Source organism: Palaemon carinicauda, chromosome 13, assembly GCF_036898095.1.
Source record: "Palaemon carinicauda isolate YSFRI2023 chromosome 13, ASM3689809v2, whole genome shotgun sequence".
In the NCBI taxonomy this organism is placed as follows: Eukaryota; Metazoa; Arthropoda; class Malacostraca; order Decapoda; family Palaemonidae; genus Palaemon; species Palaemon carinicauda.
Window position 1 is genome coordinate 17,532,896 of NC_090737.1, and position 26,673 is coordinate 17,559,568.

General features: G+C 46.5%; 1 protein-coding gene across 2 annotated transcripts in view; it reads left to right on the forward strand.

Annotated features, from left to right (window-relative positions):
- Positions 1 to 419: 419 nt before the first annotated feature.
- LOC137652193 (calcium-responsive transcription factor-like) overlaps positions 420 to 26,673 on the forward strand; it is a 56,961-nt gene continuing 30,707 nt past the window's right edge. For both annotated transcript variants that reach the window (XR_011046218.1, XM_068385409.1), the window contains exons 1-2: positions 420 to 947; positions 20,239 to 20,392. Coding sequence is in view for 1 of the 2 variants with exons in the window: in XM_068385409.1 (XP_068241510.1) it covers positions 487 to 947; positions 20,239 to 20,392 (615 nt within the window). In the remaining variant the exon portion in view is untranslated. The remainder of the gene's footprint in view (positions 948 to 20,238; positions 20,393 to 26,673) is intronic.

The window sequence follows — 26,673 nt, forward strand, 5'->3', positions numbered from 1 at the left end:
TCATAATGTCATCCTCAGATTCTAGTCCTATTTCTGCCTTATGATGATTCTGGTTTTCAACTTATGTTCAATCTGTCTTTGGCTATCGAGCACAGTTTAGTTCATAATATCAGGCCTTCCTTTGTTGCTCACTGTTTTCAATCTCATCTTGTTTGCCTATTTGAGTTGCTATTACTGCTCTCACTCATAATAATTTTCATCATCTTTCCGCCCCTTTAATTTCCAACATTTGATGCAATTTGCCTGGCTAAGCCTATTAAAGCAGTTGAGGCCACATTCAAACCATACCTACTCCAATAACCCTTAAGTACGTGTTATGATCAATATTATTAAGGATAATCAAATGACTTTAGCATTAAGCAAAACAATAATCCTGTTTGACTGCCCTTGTATCTTAGTCGCGTGCAGGCAGAAGAAGAGCGAGTCTCCCATGGCCGTACGCCTTCTTTGCTTATTCTCTGGTGTTCGAGTACCAAAATCCACAAGATGAGTGATGCAGGCGAAGAAATGTCAACAAAGCCACAGCCGATTCCCAAGAAGACTGTCAGAAGAGTTATAACCAAAGTGAAGGCTGAAGTCTCCCATGGGCCAGCCATACAGAGAGATACCCCCGATTTATGCGTTATTATGATCGATAACCCTGATTTGGTGCGGTATAAGCCCGATCCTGGTGGGGGAGATGGCGTTATGCATCTCGTAGAACAGAAAGTTGAGGAGGAGGTTATTGACGTTAAAGTGGATGATAGCGCTGGGCATTATTATAATCAGGGGCAAGACTTTATGCCAGGTGTGCCCGTACCGACGACCACAGTGGATTGGTTGCCGATGGACTTTATTTTGACGGAAGTGACGGAGGAATATCTTAGTGGTTACGTCAAAACCGAGGAGCAAGTGGAGGCTGTTCTTCGAGCTCACGCGAGATACACCGAGAGCATCTTCTCTTTTAAGTAGGTGTAACATTAGAAGCGATGATTAGTCCAGGTGGCACAGGGCTAGCGACAAAGATTTACTGTTTAGACGAGGGCTGGGTTCAGTTTACAGTATAAATGACCAGGGCTGAATTAGGGACATTAAAAACCAGGGTTGAACTTAGGCCATTAAAGACCAAGGCTGGATTTAGGCTATTAAAGACCAGGGCTGGATTTGTGACGTTAAAGATCAGGGCTGGATTCGTGGCATTAAAGACCCGGGGCGGATTCGTGACGTTAAAGACCAGGGCGGGATTCATGACATTAAAGACCAAGGCTGGATTCATGACATTAAAGACCAGGGCTGGAGATGGGACATTAAAATAGCATTTCTCTACGTAAAGGTGTGTTTCAAACGAATCTGATTTACTTTTTTATTGGAAACTAGTTGTTTTACGGACAGGACCCCTTAGAGAACAAGAAAGGGAAATCTCAGTGAGAAATTTGGGTTTTCAGGTTGGGGAAAACAGAACTATATAGTACAAGAAGGCAGTCTAACCTAATCACACCCACCTAACCTAACTCAGTGAGCCGAGTCCATCATACCCACCTTATATCACTTCTATAACTTTCAATAAACTACCTGTGCACTTAGAACTAGGAATGATGCTCTTTACTTATACAGTAAAGAGTTAACCAATTGTGATTTGTCTTTTCATTGGGAAGCACAAAATATATATTACGATTACCATAAATTTGCTGATATATACTGCCGAACTAAAATATATTATTTGAAGTGTGTTGCTATAGAAAAAACAATAACCCAAGGCTTAAAATGATTAAATTTAAGATATAAGTTACTGTATCAGTTCAAGTCAACAGAACTGGCATTAAACATTCACACAAAAGTCATCGCTGTCAACTGAAGCTGGTTTTTTAAAATTGTGCTTAACTTAAAAAATCCTAATTAATTATATAATAAACAAAAGAACCAATCAGGTTTCAGCTTTATCCCCGTTTCCACAACTTGATATGAATAAACTAAATGTTGTCTGAATTTCGTAAAGTACAGTACTGTGCATTGCTAAAAAATAGGATCTGCTTAGCAGCCTCTTATCGTGTGACCCTGTTTGGATTTTATCGGACTTTGGAAAGTATCCCTTTGTCTAGCATTATACATTGGCATACTGTATATCTCGGTAATTGTTAATTTCTGGTGGATTTTAGTATGTCTTTTGTATTATTCACATTAAGAGTATTCAATAACAAAGAAAATATTCCTGTATCCTTCACGGATTTAAACTAATATCGCCGCCTAGTGGTCATGGTAAGGTTGCAGAATGGCTGTGCACATACCATGTGAGAGGAAAGTCACAGCTCCATTTCAACTTAGACCCATTTAACCTAACCTGACCAATTATCACAAATCATGCACGGTTTCTTTGTCATTCAGGCAAATACTTTTTCTTGTTAAGCTATTCTGCAGCTGTACTGTATTTTCCTTTCTTAGAATAGTAAATTGACATTCAGTATTGAGACATAGGAAACTGTAGGCCAAACGAACTTGGTGTTCTTTGAAGTCTTCCATAAATAAAATGTCAGAATGACTATAGAGGTGCAGTTGCTAAAAGATACTATTCAAATAATGAATTTTTCCAAAATCTTTTAATCTTGTTGTAAATCTCCTTTATGAAGATTTTGGTGTTTTGATATCAAGTGTGGACTAATTTTATAAGCACTTGGAGCAAATAAAACTAGATCAAGAGGCGCAGGACCAAAGAAACTTTGAAAAACATCCTATCAAAATATAATAGATGAGGGAATGATAAAATCTGGCCAAACAGTATTACTGTGTATTGGATACCTCTCTCTGGTTACGACTCATTTTGTCTTTCCCTACACATACGCCGAGTAGTCTGTCCTATTCTTTCGTAATTCTCCTCTGTCCTCATACGTATGACAACACTGAGTCTATCAAACAATTCTTCTCTGCTCAAGGTGTTAACGACTGCAATGTAATTGTTCAGTGGCTACTTTCCTCTTGGTAAGGGTAGAAGAGACTCTTTAGCTATGTTGAACAGCTTTTCTAGGAGAAGGACTCTCCAAAATCAAACCATTGCTCTCTAATCTTGGGTAGTGCCTTAGCCTCTGTAACATGGTCTTCCACTCTTGGATTAGAGTTCTCTTGCTTGAGGGTACACTAGGGCGTGTTATTCTATCTCATTTCTTTTCCTCTTGTTTTTTTTTTTTTTTAAGTTTTTGTAGGTTATATATGAATGATCCAATTTAATGTTGTTACCGTTCTTAAAATATTTTATTTTGAATGCTTATTTCTTATCTTGTAGCTTATTTCCTTGTTTCCTTTCCTCACTGAGCTTTTTTTTCCCTGTTGGAACCCTTGGGCTTATAGCATTCACTAGGTTTATAGCTTAACTTGTAATAATAATGATAATAAGGTTTTAAAATTGATTCAGAAAAGGGCATGATACAGTATTGGCTATTCTATTTGTTTGTTTACAACTTTACCCATGTTTAGAACAATTTTTTAAGTTCCATTATGAGGTGAACATATTGAATGGCAAGTGGCACTGCTTAACTAGACTAGCCTGCAAAGGCTTAGGCTAGAATTGTTTGTTATTGTACGATGTAATTGTTTCAATTAGAGAACTAACCTAAGCTATTCCTTTACAATGATAGCCTAGCCTAACTTACACCATAGAATACAGTAACAGATAAGATATCACGAGATAAGAATTAGGAAATAGTAGTAGTTGCAGGTATAGACTCATATCTTATTGTAACATATTCTAGGGTTGCTGATAACCCAACCTTAGGTTTACCAGTAGTTTCTTGCCTTTCTGAATAGGGTATGGATTGAGTTGCCCCTTAACTTACCTGTACTGTACAGTAATTCAAATTTTTTGGAACAGTATCTTGGCTTGGAAATTAGTAATTGTTTTGGTTCTTCTAGTGTAACCAGCCAATCATCTACAGGAAGCTGGCAAATCATCATCATTTTAGAAATTTTATGGAAATGATCTTCAATGATCCGTTTAAAGCAATTACTGTATATACTAAAACTACCTTTATTTTAAACAACTATTTGTTTTCTTGCATCATAGTTTTTAAAAATTGGGGGTCCTTGACACCTCTAAATTCTCACAGCATTTTTCACTTGTACATATACCTGTACAATGGAACAGAGCCATCTTGCATTCATGGAAGGTTATATTTGCTAAAGATACTGTAACTACAAAAATGTTTACTATTATGAGCTTATAAGGCTTATCTGCTTTCCAGCTCAATCATCATCCTTACCCATCTGGTTTGATTTATCTTGGTTACTAAAAGTTATGGATCCTCATCTCTTAAAGTTCTCATAAGCCTTTTTTATTTGTTTTAAAGTGGTAGAACTAAGTTTTTTTTTCTTTGGTCTAATGGTCATAGATCCGGCTTATAAACAACTTGAGGGGAAATATTAGTATAGGTAATTAGAAACTTGAAACATTTTTATTTTTATATTTGATCCTTTTTGAATGGTAAACATCCTCCAATTGAAGATGAGTGATTATATAAACAAACTTGAAGTGGAGAATCAGAGTTTTGGTTGTCTTAAAGTACTCTAAAGCCATCACATGAGACAGGAGATTATACAGTGAATGGAGAAAACAATATAAAAGCAGACCTTGTTGTACTATTTTTGGCTAAGAGTTTGACTAGGATATTGGAAAGGAGCTAGAAATTGTTGGAAACTCAGATACAGACTTATAAAATTTATAATCCTTCTTACATTAAACACTATTGTAGATATTTAAATTGTAATTAGATTGCATTTCATGCTCCATTAGGTAAAACCCTCCATTGTTGTCCTTTGTCATTGGTGCTATTTGGTTTAGTCTCTTGATAAGGATTTGATTTGTCTTACCTTGATGTAAACCTATTTTATGATGGTTTTTTAATTACAGAATGGAATTTTCTTTCTAAAGTATTTCTTAAAAGATTTTGTTGTACGATTTGAATATTAACCTTTTAATGGTGGATACAAAGATGTTAAAATGTTTAACATATCACTTTAAGAATAAAGACTAGCATACTCAGGACAGTGGGAATGGACAAGTGTAATTTTTTTAGTTTAGAAATATATGAATAAAATATAGACTGCATTAGAATTAATGTAATCTGAATAAATGAGAATCTAATAGAATTCTTATACGGTATTTTACTGTTTATATGTTCAAAAGTATCCTATATTATTATAATCAGTTGTTTTGGGCTCAAGCCATGTCGTCCTGATGGAAGTTCCTATAGGGTAGCTTCCTAGGATATATTACAACTACGGCGATATTCCCAGAGAATTTACCTTAAGGTACCCAGAATTCTAACTCCTGGAGCGAATATCCCTAATGAAAGGGATATCGCGACATATCAGAGGACGTATTCTTGACACGCCACATGGCAATCTGCGCCCCAAACAGAGATAACACATCGAGGGGTCAATTGGCAAGAAACGAAAACGGGAAAGAAAAAGGGGGAGCCGCTCCCAAGGCTCCCTCTTCTCCAGTTTCGTAAGCGTGCCTGGCGCCATCTGTATTCCTTTTTGCGTAGCTTAACAACTCGGTGTTTTTTCCTGTGTTTCTCGCAAATCTTGGATTTATTCAGCTTTTCATGGCTTCTCCAACTTCGTCGGCCTCTGATAAGTTGAGTACCATTTCTTTTATGTATAAATGTAGGCTCTTGGTAAATTTTTAAGTGATTAATAGGATTAATCTTTGTTACAAGAGCCATAGCCTACCAGAGGCGTCATGGACGCTGTCGCTCGCTAGGTATGAGTTTAAGTTAGCCAGAGCGACATTCCCGGTTGTTTTGCTTTAATAAATTTTAGCTATTTAGCGTTACATAGGATTTCCTTTCGTGCTTTAGTATTATTTTGGCGAAGTATTCGCCAACTCTGGCCTACGCTAGGCCATGTAGCCTAGTCGTTTGGTCCTAGTACTTTCTGCATGATTTTGGTTTTCCGAGTGTATTAAAATTTTATTGAAGCTTTAGGCTGTTTTTTATACATTTAAGATTATGTTGAATATTTCCAAGATAGTATACGAGTGAGTTTCGGTGATTTAGGTAATCGATTCTCTTGGTGCCTAGGCTAAGTTGCTTATGGAGCCTTAGTATACTTTCTCATACTCCCCGGTTGCTTTCTTTTCTTCGGAGAAGGTATGCAATCCCTTTCCCTCTGTTTAAGCCTTGGGCTTATCCCTAAGTGGTTTATCTGAATTAACTTTCGATAAAACTATACTGGGGTGTTACTGTACCTTCCTGTTCCAGTAAGTCTGGTTTCAGAGTGGGACAGAACAACAGAGTTTTTAGTCTGAGTCTGTGTTCGTCTGGCTTGGGGTAGAGTCTCCCTCGCTGGCCTGACATAGACATAGGAGGCTTAGCCTCCTTAGGTCACTACCAAAGGTTTCTGTACGAGATGATTCCTTCTTTTGTGATCTAGCAGACTAGTCCTTGTTGCTGTTATCGGTGGGAGGATAAGATTCATTCCCTGAGAGTTGCAACACCTTCCTTGCTTTGGTTCTTTGGGAGCTGGCAAGTATTGCTGGCCTCCCTCCTTGGATCTACCTTAGGCTAAGATGAGTTTCCTTGGCTGCGGGTGATCCTTCTCTAAAGCAAGGTTGGTAGGACCCTCTTTTGTCCCTTCCTCCTCTATCTCCGTAATGGCCTAGCCATTACAGTACTGTACGTCATTCTACATCTGGACCTAGGATAGGTTAGGATGTGGAATTGACTCAGTCCTTTGCCGGCCGGCAGGGGTCTTCTGCTTGAGTGCTGCCCGGACCTCCCTTGGTCCCTCATCCATGCCTGCCTGTGAGTCAGACGGCATTGATCAGGAAGCCTGAATTAGATTCTCCCCTTCCTTATATGCACTCTTTCGGATTGCCGGGCTTGGAGGTTGTTTACGCTCTTATCCCGGCATCCATTCTGTTTTCTTCTAGTGCTGTACCCAACCCGGCTGCCGGCCTATGAGGCCGGCAGCCGGACAGTCGTAGTCCTCTGGTTCTTTTGCTGCTGGCTGGCATGGGTTGTGTACCTTTGCCGGCCGGCTAATGTCAGCCCTTGTCTGCCGGTCACCAGGAGTGTGGCCGGCAGCCGGGTGCTACCTTGTGTAGCCGACTTGGGCTGTTGCCGGCCGTGTAACTGCCGGCCGGCACATGCATTTGAACCAGCGTTCTGCCGCCTTATAGCTGCTAAGTAGTATACTTTAAAGCTAGTTATGGTGTGTGCCAGCTGGCACATAACCTCCTATACTGTACCAGTATTCTTCAGTATAACATATACTGTAAAAGGAAAACTATAGTATAAGTTTTGGTACAGCACTGTGTGTTCTAACACTTTTGTGTTGTCTTGCACAGCCCTTTGCTGTTGCCTTACAGATAAGAAAGTGAGTTCTTTCTTGTCTATTATCCAGGATTTTAAAATCATTGCTTAGGTGTGAGCTCCACCTGTTTCCTCTGGAAACTTTGCATTGGTTATTCTAGAAGAGATTAACCATTGGATTTTATTATCTGGAAGGCTGCAGCAATTGGTTGTGAAGGAAACACAAGTGTGTGTCTTTCCTTTCTGAATTGTTATGCTAAACTGTGCATATCCAGTGATACATAGTTCACTTGATACTCATGGAAATTTTCTTCTCTTTGCAGGAGGTACGTCCGAAGTGCGGAAGTGCTTTCTGCAACGTCCGCAGTAAGAACCTCTGCGGACATGGATTATGTAGGAGGCACGCAGCATGCGCTGTCTCCAAAGGTGAGCTCCGGTATTGGGACCCCCAGGTATGACCGTGTGCTCTAACCTGATTACTGAAGCTTTTGATTCCCCTAGGACAGCGGAATCAAGGGATATAGCAAGGGGGAAGCTTCGCACCTGGGTAAGGGGCTTCCAGAAGAACACCTCTGGACCTTATCTTCCAAGTGAGAAGATGAGGGCTTACCTTTTCCCTAGAGCATCAGCTGATGCAGTGATTCCCCAGCCTCAAGAGGAGATCCCCCTAGTTCAGATCCAGGTGGATGCTGAAGTGGTGGTCGCCGTGCAAGACATCCAGTTGGGCGACAGGATGTCAGACGTGTCCGAGCGTCTGGAGGAAGACCTCCTGGCAAGAGGCCAGGATGAAGATCAAGCCCCAGACATCGTAGAGGAAGAAGCCAACGAGGTGTCGGCTGCTCCGGTTCTGATCCCTGAACCTATTCCCTCAACATCGTCCGCTCTCCCAGTAGAGCTGGGACAGGCCCTCTCCTCCATTGTTGGAATGATCCAACAAATGCAGAAGGAGAATATGGAGAAGGTGGCTGCAATGGAACTGCGGATGCAGAAGCTTGCAGCATCACGTGGGCCCCAGAAAAGGCTCAATGTGAAAGACCTTCCCTTGTGCTCAGATGCTAACCCGTGGAGATATGCTGAGCACATGCCGATGACGACTGGAAAGATCGTCATGTCGGATAAGCTGGGTTCAGTTCCCCTTGAGGAAGTGGAATTCTGGCCCAGCAAAGGGTCATATCCGGACTGTTATGTCCGGTTGAGGAAGGAACCAGCTTCAAAGGAGGAGACAGAGCCGAAGGAGGTCATAGTGATGGACCATGCTAAGGCTCAAGCTTTGCTTTCATCTTCGATGAAAGAGAGGGGCTTCACAAACTGAAGAGTTACTGCATTGAGTAAGAAACTCCCTTCCTTTGTGTCCTCTCCTGCTAGAGCCTTCCCCTTTTTGCAGAAAGGGTTTGCGGCTGTATTAAAAGCAGTCGAGGCTGGCAAGCCTTGCCCCTCCCTGGAGGAGTGTAAACCCTTGTCGCTGGCCCTACCCATGGACCACAAGGACTGGAAGGACGTCCATCTTACCTTCTCAGTCGGGAAGTTGGAGGCTGATATTGCCGGACGTCAGTTCGGTGAGAACCTCCCTAAGCTGTCTGACTTTCTTTTGCGGAGAGAGCTCGAGACAAAAGAAAGACTGGCTGCCTCAATGTCTCTTCAGACCACTCTTGAGACGATGGCAAGTGACCTCAAGGTCCAAGAAATGTTCATGGTAGTGGCCAAGATTCATCTGGCCACAGTGACGAAGGATCTTTACAGCTTCGTCAGGGCGAGGTGAGCTTGTAGGGAGTTCGTGTTCACCTCAGCTACGGTGAGGCACGAGCCAAGGAAACTAATCTCCTCCAACATTTGGGGCAAAGACCTTTTCCCTAGCGAATTGGTCAAAGAAGTTGTGGATAAGGCCGCCACGGAGAATAGAAATCTTCTCCAAAAGTGGGGCCTGTCTATCAAGAGAAAATCTTCCCCGGATGAGGGTCCCCAACCGAAGAGGAAGACTAAAAGGCCTAGGCTACCGTCTCGGCCAGCCAAGCCAGTTGAACAGTAACAGCGACAGCAGTTGCCGATGCCTTCAGTGCCCCAGATGGTGGCACAAACCCCGACCACTTTCCAGTGGGTACCCCAGGCCGTGTCGACACAGTCCACAGTGTTCACCCCAACGTTCGAAGGGCAGTCTACTTCCTTTCGAGCAAAGCCTAGAGGAGCAGCCAGAGGCTCGTCTAGGCGCCCCTCAAGGGGAAGGGGATTCAGGGGTGGTCGCGGTCGGGGAGGCAAGACCTCAGGACGGCAGTCCAAGTGAGATGATGCCGGTAGGAGGGAGACTTCAGAATTTTCGGGATCGGTGGACCTTCGATCCCTGGGCCCACAGCCTACTCAAGAATGGACTGGGCTGGAGCTGGTACAGCACTCCACCCCCTTGCCCTCGGTTTTTTCCTACACTCCACCCCCGTTCTGGAGGAGTACGTTCAAGAACTGTTGGAGAAAAATGTGATCCGAAGGGTGAAGTCCATCAAATTCCAAGGGAGGCTGTTTTGTGTTCCTAAGAAAGACTCGGAAAAGCTCAGAGTCATTCTGGACTTGTCGCCACTCAACAAGTTCATAGTGAATTGCAAATTTAAGATGCTAACACTGCAACACATAAGGACCTTACTGCCAAGAGGGCATATTCCGTCTCCACAGATTTGTCAGACGCCTATTGGCACGTTCCAATCAACCGTCGACTCTCCCCCTACCTAGGGTTCAAGCTACAACGAAGACTATACACCTTCAGAGCCATGCCATTCGGGCTAAATATAGCCCCAAGGATTTTCACGAAGCTTGCGAGCGTAGCTCTCAAACAATTACGCCTAAAGGGAATTCAGGTAGTAGCCTACCTGGACGACTGGCTGGTGTGGGCAGCATCCGAGACAGAATGCTTGCAAGCTTCCAGTCAAGTGATCCAGTTCCTAGAGTATCTAGGCTTCAAGATCAACAGAAAAAAGTCTCGACTTTCTCCATCTCAAAAGTTCCAGTGGCTGGGAATCCACTGGGACTTAATGTCTCACCGTTTCTCCATCCCGGCGAAGAAAAGGAAGGAGATAGCGGGTTCTGTCAAGAGACTTCTAGATTCCGAAAGGATATCAAGACGCGAGCAGGAGAGGGTACTGCGCTCTCTCCAGTTTGCTTCGGTGACAGACCCAGTGCTAAGAGCACAGCTAAAGGATGCAACCGGAGTTTGGAGAAGTTATGCATCAAACGCGCGAAGAGATCTGAGAAGACCAGTTCCGCTTCGGCTACGTACTCTTCTCAGGCCTTGGTCCCAAGGCAGACATCTAAAGAAGTCGGTTCTTCTTCAGCCACCTCCCCTGTCGGTGACGATTCACTCAGACGCCTCGAAGGAGGGACGGGGAGGTCACTCTCATCGGAAAAAAGTCCAGGGGACTTGGTCCAAGCTATTCAAGACCTTTCACATAAACTTTCTAGAAGCTATGGCAGTGCTCCTTACCTTAAAGAAAGTCTCCCCGCATCACTCGATCCACATAAGGTTGGTGATGGACAGCGAGGTAGTTGTGAGATGCTTGAATTGACAAGGATCGAGGTCACCACCTCTCAACCAGGTGATGTTGGCCATCTTCCGATTGGCGGAAAAGAAGAAGTGGTACCTGTCGGCAGTTCACCTTGAAGGAGTCCGCAATGTGACAGTGGACGCTCTATCCAGGTTCACACCGATAGAGTCGGAATGGTCCTTAGACGCAGGATCATTCTCCTTCATTCTGAACAAGTCCCAGAACTGCAGATAGACCTCTTTGCGACGAAAGACAACAAGAAGTTGCCCCTGTACGTGTCCCCGTACGAGGACCCCTTAGCGGAAGCAGCGGACGCGATGTCCCTCGACTGGAACAGATGGTCCAGGATTTATCTGTTCCCTCCTCACAATCTTCTGTTGAGGGTCCTCAACAACTGAGATCCTTCAAGGGGGTAGCGGCAATAGTGACCCACAAGTGGTCAGCGTGTGGTTCCCCCTGGCATTGGAACTACGACTGAAGTTTCTACCGCTACCAGATCCAGTTCTGACCCAGCGAGTCCAGAAGTCTTCTGTCTGCGCTTCATTACAGAAAACCCGGATCCTGCAGCTCATGATTTTCTCTCCCTAGCGGTGAGAAAGCATTTCGGGATTTCGGAAGCCAGCATAGACTTCCTAGAGGAAAATAAGTGCAAATCTATTAGAAGGCAATAAAGTTCTGAAAGCCTGCGCTAGGCTCAGACCTTCAGCACCTCCAAAGCCCATTTCATGGTCTTTAGACAAAGTTCTTCATTTCGCTTCTCTGTGGAGCAATGAGGGGGGTGCGTTAATGGATTTGACCCAAAAAGTTATTTTCCTATTTCCACTCGCGTCCGGGGCCAGGGTTAGTGAGATTGTAGCCCTCTCGAGAGAGGAAGGTCGTGTTCAGTTCCCGGATGGGGGAGAACTGAACCTGTTTCCGGATCCTTTGTTTCTCACCAAGAATGAGTTACCCACCGACAGGTGGGGTCCCTGGAGAATCTGCCCTCTGAAAGGAGATGCATCTCTATGTCCAGTAGAAGGCCTAAAGGTCTATCTTCATAGAACTTCAGACTTCTAGGGTGGTCAACTATTCAGGGGAGAAACATCAGGCTCAAATTTATCACTGAATCAACTCAGGGCGAAAATCGCATATTTTATTCTCAGAGCGGATCCTGACAGTACACCCGCAGGTCACGATCCGAGGAAAGTTGCTTCATCCTTAAATTTCCTTAATTGTATGGATTTTGAACATCTTCGTTCATACACTGGCTGGAAGTCTTCCAGAGTGTTCTTTCGCCACTATGCGAAGCAAGTGGAGCAACTAAAGAGTTCTGTGGTAGCAGTGGGTTGCGTCGTTAACCCTGCTGTTTAACTCTGCGAGGAACAGTGGTTTTAATTGGGACAATTAATTCCAGGGTGAGTGTGTAGTTACATTCTGTGCTACAAACTAAGTGAGGGCACTGAGGTGCCCACGTTAACTGTTCCACTTCCAAAGGTGAACCTAGCATAAGTGCAGACATGTGTGCCGAGCGTTTCTAACGCTAATGTAACTGATTAGTAATACAGACTTTTCTGACCTTCATACCTCGGTATGTTAAAAGTGGCACTAATGTTTTTCTTTCAGATAAACAAGTTTCTGTTTACTATCAGACTTATGCTTAAAGTTTTGGTTATCCTCTTCTTATATATATATATATATATATATATATATATATATATATATATATATATATATATATATATATATATATATATATATATATATATATATATATATATATATATATATATATATATATATATATATATATATATATATATATATATATATATATAGAATTGTTGTTAACCTGTCTGTTTATTGTCTATCAATAAACTTGTTCTTGAGAACCTTGCGTCTCCTTCACCTGTGTCAATTTATTGATATAATTGAGCATTCATTCTATGTATATTTATCTGGGATAATTCTAATAGATTGTTCCTGTATGCAAACTATGTTGCATTGGTTTATGCTTTCCCTTATCGGGAGGACTCCGTCCCAGAAGGGGACGGTGGCGGTTTTACAAGTTTCCTCCTATGCGGATATAAACCTTTGTCCAATACAAGTATTGTGCGGAGAACTGGTCGATATTTCATATTGACGCAGTGGTTCTTTACAAACTATGCTTTACTTAATATAGGGTGAGACCACTATATTAGCTTGCCTGGTGTTCATACATAGGTATATGTACTCTTCGAGACTTTTCCAGAGTCTAGTAGGACTCTTCCCTGTAGGGGGAAGGAAGCTCTAACATGGTGTATGGTTAGTTGAAAAGATGTATAACGGTAACATCTTAGGTCTCTAGGTCTAGTCGACCGGGAAAAATTACCTCCGGGGAGTACGGCACGTTCTGAGAATCCACAGATACAGTAATGCTCTGGTATACTTCCATCAGGACGACATGGCTTGAGCCCAAAAAACCGATTTTGAGCAAAGCGAAAAATCTATTTTTGGGTGAGATGGCTATGTCGTCCTGATGGACCCGCCCTTCCCTTTCTATGAAAGGGCTGTAGGACCCCTCCCTACATACAGTATCTGTAGCACCTCGTGTACGCTACGAAACTGGAGAAGAGGGAGCCTTGGGAGCGGCTCCCCCTTTTTCTTTCCCGTTTTCGTTTCTTGCCAATTGACCCCTCGATGTGTTATCTCTGTTTGGGGCGCAGATTGCCATGTGGCGTGTCAAGAATACGTCCTCTGATATGTCGCGATATCCCTTTCATTAGGGATATTCGCTCCAGGAGTTAGAATTCTGGGTACCTTAAGGTAAATTCTCTGGGAATATGGCCGTAGTTGTAATATATCCTAGGAAGCTACCCTATAGGAACTTCCATCAGGACGACATGGCCATCTCACCCAAAAATAGATTTTTCGCTTCGCTCAAAATCCGTTTTTTGAACTATTTAACTTCTTTGTAGGAATTTTGATAGATTTTTTTTTTTTTTATTCTTACCAAGTTCAAAGCCGTTAAGAGCTATTATACAGCATCTTGCCAATCCCATGAAGACTAGAGGTAGCATCCAAATGGTTAGACACATTTCATGCTTCTTAGTAATTCAAGGCTATTTGGTATTGTGGGAGGAGCTAGGCATCTTGCCTGGTGACATCACTCACTAGCAATGGTTAATTGTTATTGAATGTAACAGAACATTTCAAAGGGTATGTAATCTAGTATTGTCCAGCATTTTTTGTTTGATTCAGAAGGTCAACATTACATTTTCAATATTTAACTTAGCCGGTGATTATAATAGCTGCAACTCTGTTGCTCGACAGAAAACTCTAAGGTAAAACTCGCCAGCGATCGCTACACAGGTTGTGGGTGTGCCCAACAGCGCCATCTGTCGTCCAGATACCCAGTACTCAATGTAAACAAAGACTCAATTTTCTCTGTCGTGCTATCGACAAGACGTACTTACTCGCTGTTGCTAAACTGGAGTTTTTTCACAACTAATTGGTGAAGTACATTATTCTAGTTTTGAGCTTTCGCTGTGCAGGGTTTCTCTTCACAAATCCTTGAACTCTTTTTGATAACGGATTCTTTGTTGATGACTTTTTGATAGTTTTTGAATTCCCCTTTGACCAATTCAAAATGGCTGACCCTTCACAAGTCCCAAAATATAGGAAGTGCAATGCTAGGGACTGTTCAAGGCGTCTTCCGAAACGACAAATGGGTTCGAGAGGCTTTAATCAGCGAACAGACGTTCCCTCCGTGGTATCGGGCGTATCTACCCAAGATCGCCCCTGCCTAACAAAGACGAGAGAGCCCATTTATACCTTGTCTTCGGAAGGTGTTTCTCGCAAGAAACCATGGACCAAGGTCTCACGACCGTTAAAGCGCAAGTCGGTCCCTTCCACACAAGTTCAACGGCCCAGTTGTAGCCACTGGGTCAGTTCGGACTCGCTGCAGTCATCCGATGACTGCTCACCTCCTAAGAGAGGCAAAGCGGTACCGCTTCAGACAGTTACACCGTCTGTCGCCGCACCTGCTCCTGTAGACCCTAAGTGGTCTTTACTGCAAGACATGCAGTCTAAACTAACGTCTCTTATGCAGGACTTTCGTGCGGAGAAGGTTGCTGCCGCACCAGCTAGTGCAGCTCCTTGCCTACAACCACCCACACGATCGGTTGTGCGTCCTGTGGACGCTGAGGTAACCTTCTCACGCACACCAGTTGAGAGAGTTCCGCCACCCATGCGTTCCAGTGTGATCTGCCAGCTGCATGTTGACGTTCAGCGACGCACGGAGGTATCCGTTGACGTTCATGAGTTTCAACAACCGTCAGAGTTGTTTTGTTTTGACGCGGTGCGTCAACCTCCGCAACCCAGTGTGGTTGCCACTGCTCACCCACATCAGTCCAGACAGTCTGGAGTAGACGCTGTGCGTCCCCGCGCTGCTATGGTTGTTGCCAGCTCACAGACTGGGCAGCAGTTCCATGACATTGCGTCCGGCTCAGTCACGCATGCACCCGTGCGACCGGACTCAGCTAACCAGCCGTTACCCACTCCGTTGCTGTTCCCTCATCAGTTATCGGATGAGGGACTTTCTGATGATGATGTTGCTGCACACGTAGATGAACCGCATTCAGAACTGGACGAGCCTAAGTCTACGCAACCCTCTTTGGACTTTAGGAAAGTTTTGGCCCTGTTCAAAGAGATGTTTCCGGACCAGTTTGTTTCTGTGGCTCCGCGTTCTCCTCCGTCAGAGTTTGTGTTAGGCATGCCGTCAACCACTCCTGCCTTTACTAGACTCGTCCTCGCACGCTCGTCCAAGAGAGCTTTGCGGGTGATAGGAGAATGGCTGCAGTCCAAGAAGAGTTTAGGGAAGACAGCTTTTACGTTTCCCCCTGCTAGACTCTCTTCTAGATCGAGCGTCTGGTATGCCACGGGAGAAGTTCTCGGCTTGGGAGTTCCTGCCTCTGCCCAGGGCGACTTCTCAAGTCTTGTAGACTCTCCCCGCCGCCTTGCCATGAGACGCTCAAAGATATGTTGGTCATCTTCGGACCTGGACCATCTTTAGAAAGGTATCTTTAGAGCCTTCGAAGTTTTTAACTTCTTAGACTGGTGTCTAGGAGCTCTAAGCAGAAAGATCTCTCCGACAGAGAAGGAGACTTCCTTGCTCATTATGTCCTGCATGGACAAGGCCGTACGTGATGGGTCTAATGAGCTTGCTGCATCATTTGTGTCCGGAGTCCTTAAAAAGCGTGAAAACCTATGCTCATTCCTTTCAGCTGGAGTTACACCATGCCAGAGATCCGAACTTCTGTTTGCTCCTCTTTCCAAGTGCCTTTTTCCAGAAGACCTGATTAAGGAAATTGCCACTCACGATCTTGTTGCGTCCTCAGCTCGCAAAGCCACCCCTTTGCCTACCTTGTCAGCTAGACCAAGGATGGACACTCCAGCGTCCCGTTTTATTCCGCCCTTTCGTGGCAGAGCCTGCAGCAGAGGAGGTGCTCGTGCCGAAGGGAAAAGAGGAAAGAAGAAAGGAACCAAGTCCTTTAAGGGCAGAGTCTGACTGCCAGCTTCTTCAGACAGCAGTGGGAGCCAGACTCAAGAACTTCTGGCAGACCTGGGAAAAGAGAGGCGCAGATGCACAATCTGTGAAGGTGCTCAGAGAGGGGTACAAGATCCCGTTTGTACGGAAACCCCCTCTAGCAACGTCTCCCATCGATCTCTCTCCCAGGTACAGAGAGGAAGACAAGAGACGAGCATTGAAACAGGAAGTGTCTCACTTACTAGAGAAGGGAGCGGTGGTCAAAGTCTCGGACCATCAAACCCCGGGATTCTACAACCGCCTCTTCTTGGTGTCAAAGAAGACAGGAGGGTGGAGGCCGGTGCTAGACGTCAGTGCGCTGAATGTCTTTGTCACAAAGCAGACGTTCTCCATGGAGACCACAAAGTCGGTTCTAGCAGCGGTCAGAAGGGAAGACTGGATGGTCTCTTTAGACCTAAGGGACGCCTACTTCCACGTCCCCATCCACCCGGACGCCCAACCTTTTCTGAGATTCGTTTTCGAAAAGGTTGTCTACCAGTTTCAAGCCCTGTGCTTTGGCCTAAGCACAGCTCCTCTTGTGTTTACGAGGCTGATGAGGAATGTAGCCAAATTCCTTCATTTAGCGGACATCCGAGCCTCCCTCTATTTGGACGACTGGCTTCTCAGAGCTTCTTCCAGTCGTCGCTGTCTGAAGGATCTAAAGTGGACTCTAGATCTGACCAAGGAATTGGGTCTCCTTGTCAATATGGAAAAGTCACAAGTGGTCCCATCCCAAACTATTGTGTATTTAGGGATGGAGATTCACAGTCTAGCTTTTCGGGCTTTTCCGTCGGCCCCCAGAACAAGCCAAGCCCAGTTATGCATCCAGAACATGCTGAAGAAGGAACGATGTTCAGTCAGGAAGTGGATGAGTCTGATAGGGACGCTATCATCCCTGGAACAGTTTGTGTCATTAGGAAGACTACACCTCCGTCCTCTTCAATATCACCTAGCATTTCACTGGAAAAAGGACAAGACGCTAGAAGCGGTCTCGATCCCCATTTCCGAGAAGATGAAGTCTTGCCTGACGTGGTGGAAGGACAGTATCAGCCTCAGAGAGGGTCTGCCCCTGGCTGTTCAGACTCCCAACCACGTTCTCTTCTCGGACGCATCGGACGTAGGCTGGGGCGCGACATTAGACGGTCGGGAATGTTCAGGAATATGGAACTCGAGTCAAAGGACAATGCATATCAACTGCAAGGAGCTACTGGCAGTACATCTGGCCTTGAAAAGCTTCAGGTCTCTCCTTCAAGGCAAAGTGGTGGAGGTGAACTCGGACAACACCACGGCTTTGGCGTACATCTCCAAGCAAGGAGGGACCCACTCACTGACGTTGTACGAGATAGCAAGGGACCTGCTCACCTGGTCAAAAGGTCTAAACATATCGCTAGTAACGAGGTTCATCCAAGGCAACTTGAATGTCATGGCAGATTGTCTCAGTCGGAAGGGACAAGTAATTCCAACAGAATGGACCCTCCACAAGGATGTATGCAAGAGACTTTGGGCCACTTGGGGCCAGCCAACCATAGATCTCTTTGCAACCTCGATGACCAAGAGGCTCCCAATATATTGCTCACCAATCCCGGACCCAGCAGCAATTCATATAGATGCCTTTCTACTAGATTGGTCACATCTAGATCTATACGCATTCCCACCGTTCAAGATTGTCAACAAGGTACTCTCACGAAGGGACAAGGTTGACGCTAGTTGCTCCCCTCTGGCCTGCGAGAGAATGGTTCACCGAGGTACTTCGATGGCTAGTAGACGTTCCCAGAACTCTTCCTCTAAGGGTGGACCTTCTACGTCAGCCACACGTAAAGAAGGTACACCAAAGCCTCCACGCTCTTCGTCTGACTGCCTTCAGACTATCGAAATACTCTCGAGAGCTAGAGGCTTTTCGAAGGAGGCAGCCAGGGCGATTGCTAGAGCAAGGAGAACATCCACCCTTAGAGTCTACCAATCGAAGTGGGAAGTCTTCCGAAACTGGTGCAAGTCAGTATCTGTATCCTCGACCAGTACCTCTGTAACTCAAATAGCTGACTTCCTCTTATACCTGAGGAAAGAACGATCACTTTCAGCTCCCATTATCAAGGGTTACAGAAGCATGTTGGCATCAGTCTTCCGTCACAGAGGCTTAGATCTTTCCAACAATAAAGATCTACAGGACCTCCTTAAGTCTTTTGAGACCACGAAGGAGCGTCGTCTGGTTACACCTGGTTGGAATTTAGACGTGGTACTAAGATTCCTCATGTCAGACAGGTTCGAGCCGCTACAATCAGCCTCCCTGAAAGATCTCACCTTAAAGACTCTTTTCCTGGTATGCTTAGCCACAGCTAAAAGAGTCAGTGAGATTCATGCCTTCAGCAAGTACATCGGATTTTCGTCAGAAAAGGCTACATGTTCACTACAACTTGGTTTTCTAGCCAAAAACGAGCTGCCTTCTCGACCTTGGCCGAAATCGTTCGATATTCCAAGCTTATCGAATATGGTTGGTAATGAACTAGAAAGAGTCTTATGCCCTGTGAGAGCTCTTAAGTTCTATTTAAAACGAACTAAACCTTTACGAGGCCTTTCTGAAGCTTTATGGTGTTCAGTTAAGAAACCATCTTTGCCTATGTCAAAGAATGCTTTATCCTATTTTATCAGACTGTTAATACGAGAAGCTCATTCCCATCTGAGTGAGGAAGACCAAGCATTGCTGAAGGTAAGGACACACGAAGTTAGAGCTGTCGCAACTTCCGTGGCCTTTAAACAAAATAGATCTCTGCGAAGTATAATGGACGCAACCTATTGGAGAAGCAAGTCAGTGTTCGCGTCTTTTTATCTTAAGGATGTCCAGTCTCTTTACGAGGACTGCTACACACTGGGACCATTCGTAGCAGCGAGTGCAGTAGTGGGTGAGGGCTCATCCACTACAATTCCCTAATTCCATAACCTTTTAATCTTTCTCTTGAAATGTTTTTATTGTTGTTTTTTGGGTTGTCCGGAAGGCTAAGAAGCCTTTCGCATCCTGGTTGATTTGGCGGGTGGTCAAAGTCATTTCTTGAGAGCGCCTAGATTAGGGGTTTTGATGAGGTCCTGTTGTATGGGTTGCAACCCTTGATACTTCAGATCCTAGGGGTCGATCAGCATCCTAAGAGGATCGCGAGGCTCCGTAAGGAAGACGTATTTAAAAAGGCAGAGTAATTGTTCAAGTCGACTTCCTTACCAGGTACCTATTTATTTTGTTTTTGTTATTTTGATAACTTCTAAAATGAAATAAAAACTCTTAGCTCATAATAATGTAAACATATATTGCTGGTCTCTACCCACCCCCCTGGGTGTGAATCAGCTATTATAATCACCGGCTAAGTTAAATATTGAAAAATGTTATTTTGATAATAAAATAAATTTTTGAATATACTTACCCGGTGATTATAAATTAAAGGACCCTCCCTTCCTCCCCAATAGAGACGCAGTGGAACGAGGAGAAAATTGAGTCTTTGTTTACATTGAGTACTGGGTATCTGGACGACAGATGGCGCTGTTGGGCACACCCGCAACCTGTGTAGCGATCGCTGGCGAGTTTTACCTTAGAGTTTTCTGTCGAGCAACAGAGTTGCAGCTATTATAATCACTGGGTAAGTATATTCAAAAATTTATTTTATTATCAAAATAACATTTTACAGTGTATATTTTAATTCATGTTCATAGCAGCTTATCAATGTACTGTATTATAGTATCTAGCTAGAGGAGTATAGAACTAGTAGATGCAAATAAAACTTGTAAAAAATTTTAGGTTTACATATTAAATTGGCTTAGTTTGATTTCCAAAAAGTAGTAGAAGTATATGCAAAAAAGTTTAGCTACTTATTGTATGACATTTCTAATTTAACTTCATTTTCAACAGTTCAGATGATCAATACAAGAAGAAGAGGATAGCAAGAAGACTCTTTTACTATAATAGATTGCTGAATGTATCGAGTCATATCACCTCGCATGACCGGAATAAAATATACGTTTGTAATTACGGCCTTAAATTTAGGACGAAGGAAAGAGAAGAGGTAATGTATTTTTTCTTAATTTTTCTAGGTTTGAAAACTGTATTATGATCCCTCAGTTAAATAACTATATTGATAATACATACTGTATAGTTAAGATGCTAGAGTCGGGATGCCAGAAAACTTCAAATTAATCAATCAATTAAGATGCAAGAAATTGTGTTCAGTGATTTCAGAAACACCTTGATGGTTTACAGTAAATTAAGTAGTATATATCCATTTGTAGTTACAATGTATAGTAATTTTATATTGTGTTGACATGAAATTACTAAAAAGTGCTGTTCTTTTTAGAAATTCTAGTAGCAAGTAGACCAAAAATAACTTGATTCTTTTTTGACTAATGTGGAATAGACCAGTTTATGTGATGTCCCATCCCCCTTCTAAGGTAGTGTTCACTGATTCATAACTATAATCTGTCATTCATGAGTGATTTGTTAGTTGCTTCTGTTTTAAAGTTTACAAGTACAGTGCAGTAATAATTCTAACCATAATCATCTATTAAATCACCTTTGTTCCGTAACCGAAATACAAACCACATTATTTACATAGGGTTTACTTTCGCCGTAGCTGAAATGACGAGCCATTAAGTTTTTAACGAGGGTTAACTACCCTCCGCTAGTTAGCAGGGGGTAGGGAGGGGGTAGCTTGCTACCCCTCCCCCCCCCCCACACCTGTGAGTTGTCTCACTTCACTTTTTGGCTCGGACGAACAGACGTTACTGTTTTTCGTCCTCGTTAATGACAGCCTTAATTTGTTTTTTTTACTTTTTCTAGTTCTGTGTGCTTGGAAGTTGGCCTCGACCGTTGTCATCGTTAAGCGCAAGTGCCCTGGACTCGCTGGCCGCCCTTGTGGGACCTTCATGTGAGCGAAGGACACCGATCCTCACACCCTTTGCCCGCAGTGCCGAGGCCGACAGTGTGATAGAGAGAATACGTGCAGTGAGTGGTCTGCCTCCCAGTGGGAGAAGTTTGGCTGCCGGCGTAAGAAGAAGTCTAAGAGAGACCGTTCTCCTTCAGGGGCAACCTTGAAGAAGGAAGGCTCCAAGGACTCCTCTTCCGCCGCCTGAACCTCCTTCGAAGCTCCCACTCGATCGGTCTCTCATGAGAGGCTGCCGAGTGGTAGCGCAGGCCCTAGTGGTGTTTCCCGACCTCGGGGTGCAGGAGAGGGCGTTGCCTCCCTTAGCGTGGCAGCTCCCTCTTCTCCTCCGGGGGAGAATAATATGGATTTTGAAGAATTTGATCAAACTGTTGCTAATAATGATTTGTTTCAGCTTTGGGCTTCCTTGGGGCTTAAGGGCACGCCCTCCAAGGAAGCCCTGTTTGACCTGATCCAGTTGAGGGCTGCGGTCAAACAGTCGCTGGTAATACCGGAGGTATTCCCTTCGGATTTTGTCGACACTGTTTTGGCCGAGCCTTCCGACGGGTCTGGTCAAGCCCTTGATACTGCTCCTGTTGCGGACGTTGCTGATGGCTCTCCTCCTCTCTCCGCAGATCCTCCAAGGGGGGAGGGGAGTCCCACGGTCTCTCCTGCGGGCGGGTCTCCCCCTCGGGGGAGCGCGCTGACAGAGACTCCTCTTCGGAGGACTGATGACCCGGACGCCCTTCCTCGTGGTCGTATTCGACGTAAGGCCCGTAGGCCTCTTCGCAGCAGAGGGCTTCCTTCTCCCTAGAAAGGAGTTAGGAGGCGCCTTTTTGGGTCGTCCTATCCTGATCCTGATCCTCCTCTTAAGGAGGAGCAGCCCGTCACAGCAGCGCCCATTTACCTCTCCGCGGATCGTTCGCGATCCCCTACGCCTGCCAGACCTTCCAACCTGCCTTCTCCGTTCCTGGCTGCAGATGCCTTCGGGGTTAAGGGACTCTTCTCACGGTGTGGGTAAGTCCCTTGCGCGTCAGGGTTCCCCTGAGTGCCCACCTGCGCGTTCGCGTGCAGGAGCGCTCAAGCGCTCCCCAGAGTTAAAGTCTTCGGACTTAACTCGCCAGCGCTCTCCTGTTCGGCAGAGATCACCTGCTCAACGTTCCCCTGCGCGGCAGCGATCACCTGCTTGCCAGCGCTCTCCTTCTCGCAGGTCTCCTGCGAAGCAGCGCCCTCATGTTCCTGATGGGCGCAATGCGCGCCCACGTTCTCCTGAGCGCCATCATTCTCCTCTGCGCAGCCGTGCTATTGATCAACCTGTGCCTGATGTGTGCCTAGCGCGCCAACGATCATCATCTCATCCACGATCGCCTGATCTGGACTTAGGCAAGGGTACTAACCCGTCGCCTCGCCCACTCGCCCCTGCACGCCCTTCTGCTCCGGCGCAACAGCGAGCCAACGTTCTCCTGCGCGTTCAGGCGATCACTCGCCTGTGTGCAAGCGCTCTCCTGAGCGCCCTCGCCCTCTTCAGTCTGATCGCCTCAGGTCTCCGACCTGCCCGCGCGATAAATCGCCTGCGCGCAGTCGTTCGCCTGTTCGTGGTACGCGCCATCGTTCTCCGGAACGCACGCGACATCGCTCGCCATCGTGCCAGCGCTCCCCGCCTGGCAAACGCTCGCCATGTTCCTCGCAACTTTTTTCGCGTTCTCCTACGCGCCGCTGTCGATCGCCTAGTGCTCAGCGCACACCTTCACCCGCGCGGTCTCGTGCTCCTTTACGTGCGCGCCAACGCGATCGCTCGCCATCGCACCATCGTATCCTTTCGCCTGTGCGTCCACTCCGAGCGCGCCGTCTCGCCCACGCGGCCCCTCGCCCACAAGCGTACGCACCCGCGTGCATTCTTCCACATGCGGCAATGCGCCCGCGCTTCGGAAATCGCCGGCACGCGATTCCTTGAATGCCTTTTCGCGTGAGAACCGCCGCGATTCCCATTCCCGCAGGGAACATCAGCGCGGCCAACCGACAGGGACACGGACTTCCAGATCAGCCTCTGGATCGCCTCCGCGCAAGCGTAGGTTTACCCACCAGGACCAGGACCAAGAAGGATCTACGGAGAGGTCCATGCAACACTCTTTTTCCTCTTCTTTTCAGACAGGCCCCGTGGTGTCCACTCCGAAGGATCAGGAGATCCCCTTCCCTCCAGCGGGAATAACTGACACTTTGTCAGTTACCCGTCAGCCTTGGTTCTGTCACATTATGAACGCAGTGGTTCAGGCTGTGAAGCCCGCCCTCGTTGATATGGGACTTAAACCAACGGCATGCTCTCCCCCGCTGAAGAGAAGGAGAGGAGTGGACTTTGTGGTGACTTCTCCTCGGGAGAAGTTGGTTCCCAAGAGGTCAGTTAGGAAGACTCCTACGCCTTCTCCTATGCGTGCTGTTTCTCCTTCTCCTGTGGACGAGTTATCTCCTTCCTCAGGAGAGTCCAGCGAGGATGAGAGAAGCTGCTCGCAAGGATGCCCCCTTCCGGACCTCTTTGCTGGAGTCCTGTATTCCTCCTAAGAGGGAGCCCAAGGACTCCAAGACGATTCCTAAATCGTCATCCAGGATACGTCCAGAGTCAACTAAACGCCGGGAGGACGTCCACGTATCTCCTCAAGATGAGCATTTGGGGACCGGAGACTTAGCTGCCAGTCCGCAAGGAGGAGACCAGTTCGAGTCTGAACACGCTTTCTGGCAGGTCTTAGGCTTGATGAGGCAGCTCAACAAGTTTAAGGACCCGGAGACTGCCCCTCGTGAGGGCAAGGACACGGTGCTAGACGAAGTCTACGGCACCCAGAAGCCCTCTAAGTCCAGCGCAGCTTTGCCTTGGTCCTAGGGGGTGAAAGGGGCCAGGGACAGAGTCGAAGCCCAGCTCTCCGAGCTCGCCTCTTCCGGTCGTTCTTCTGCCGGGTTCAAACTCCTCCCACCTCCTCGAGTACATCAGGGGAGGTACTTTGAGATCATGGGGGAGTTCAGTATGGCCCTTCCTCTCCACCATTCTGTGGAAGAGCTGACCAGGGGAACTCCTCTCGAGAAGCTCTCCACCCGGCAGGTGACGTTCTCGCCGTCAGAGATCCTTAAACTTGAGAAGGTCACGAAGAGTGCCATGCAGGCAACTTCGTGGCTGGACGTTTGGCTGGGATCTCTGGGCATCCTATTGCACTCTGAGGATCTGTCCAAGGAGAGCAATAGGAAGGCTTTGGAGACATTCTTCCTCTCGGGCACGCGTTCGATCGAGTTCCTCGCTCACCAGGTGGCTAACCTGTGGGCTAACTCGATCCTCAAGCGTCACGACGCAGTGGTTGAGAGGTTCCATCCGAAGGTCCCCGCTGTGAACGTCTGCAGGCTCAGGCACTCCTCCATTACTGGGAGGGATCTGCTCGAGCCCAAGGACATAGAATGAACAGCCGAGAGGTGGAGGAGATCGAATCAAGATTCTCTCCTCCAGAGGGCCCTGACATCTCGGCCCTACAAGCCTCCGGCACCTCAACAGCAACAGCAGCCTCGCAAGACACCGAAGCAGGCTCCGGCAGCTAAGACAGGAGTGTCTAAGCCGCAGCCCTTTCAGACCAAGGACAGAAGGCGCGGCAAGTCCTCTAGGGGAGGTAAGAATCCTAGAGGCAGCGGCCGAGGCCGCAAGCGCTAGGATTGGCAATCCCCCCGCATGTCCACCTGTGGGGGGATGCCTGAAATGTTGCGTGCACAGGTGGCAGCAACTTGGGGCCGATTTTTGGACGGTCTCTGTGATCAGCCAAGGTTATCGCGTCCCATTCACGACATCTCCACCTCCCCTGACAGCGAATCCAGTGCTGCTGAACTCCTATGCCATGGGATCGGCAAAGGGGTTAGCCCTTTGGGCGGAAGTCAAGACCATGCTCAAGAAGGATGCTCTCCAGGAGGTCGGCGACGGCTCCCCAGGCTTTTTCAGTTGACTCTTTCTTGTAAAGAAGGCGTCTGGAGGCTGGAGGACGGTCATCGACCTCTCAGCCCTGAACAAGTTTGTCAAGCAAAGAACAAGTTTGTCAAGCAAACTTCGTTCAGCATGGAGACAGCAGACACGGTCAGACTTGCAGTGAGACCGCAAGACTTCATGTGCACACTGGATCTGAAGGACGCGTACTTCCAGATCCCAATCCATCTGTCTTCCAGGAAGTACTTGAGATTCAGCCTAGACAGCAAGATCTGCCAGTTCAAGGTGCTGTGTTTCGGTCTCTCCACAGCTCCTCAGGTGTTCACCAGAGTGTTCGCTCCAATTTCGTCTTGGGCGCACAGGAACGGCATCTGTCTCCTCCGTTATCTGGAAGACTGACTGGTCATGGCAGACTCGGAGTCGACCCTTCTTTGACACCGAGACAGACTTCTGGAGGTTTACCGAGACCTGGGAGTCGTGGTAAGCCTCGAGAAGTCCTCTCTGCTTCCGACGAAACGACTGGTATATCTAGGCATGATATTAGACACCGATCTCCACAAAGCCCTTCCATCAGACGACAGGATAGCAAGGCTGAGGAGGGTCGCAGAACCTTTCCTCAGGCGGGAAGAGCTTCCGGCCCATTCGTGGTTGCGTCTTCTAGGTCATCTGACCTCCCTGGCATGTCTAGTTCCAAACGGCCGCCTCAGGATAAGATCCCTGCAATGGCGGCTAAAGTCCCGGTGGAATCAAGGCTCCGATTCTCCGGACTTTCTGGTTCCTATAGGATCCACGGAACTGACGGACCTTCGGTGGTGGCTGAATGACGTGAACCTTCGGAAGGAGATAACTCGTCCTCCCCCCGGAATTGACTCTGTTTTCGGATGCGTCAAAAGAAGGGTGGGGGTGCCCACATTCTGAACCATAGGATCTCAGTCCTCTGGTCAGAATCAGAAAAGTACCTCCATATCAACCTGCTAGAAATGAAGGCCGTTTTCCTGGCTCTTCAACAGTTCCAACGGATCCTGGCGGGTCACCCCGTAGTGGTGATGAGCGACAACACTACGGTAGTGGCTTACATCAACAAGCAGGGAGGTACCTTTTCTCGACAGCTATCCCATCTTGCAGTAGAGATTCTGAGGTGGTCCGAAGTCCACTCGGTCACACTTTTGGCTCGCTTCATTCCAGGCAAGAAGAATGTGCTCGCCGACAGTCTGAGCAGAGCGACGCAGATAGTGAGTACCGAGTGGTCTTTGGATCCTCAGAGAGCCAACAAAGTCCTGACTTTGTGGGGTTCCCCGACAGTAGATCTGTTCGCGACAGCCTTGAACTCCAAGCTGCCCCTGTACTGCTCTCCAGTCCCGGACCCCAAGGCTCTCTGGCAAGATGCTTTTCAGCAGAGGTGGGACAACATCGACGTTTATGCCTTCCCACCATTCTGTCTGATGAGAGGGGTGCTCAACAAGACCAGACTATCGGTCAATCT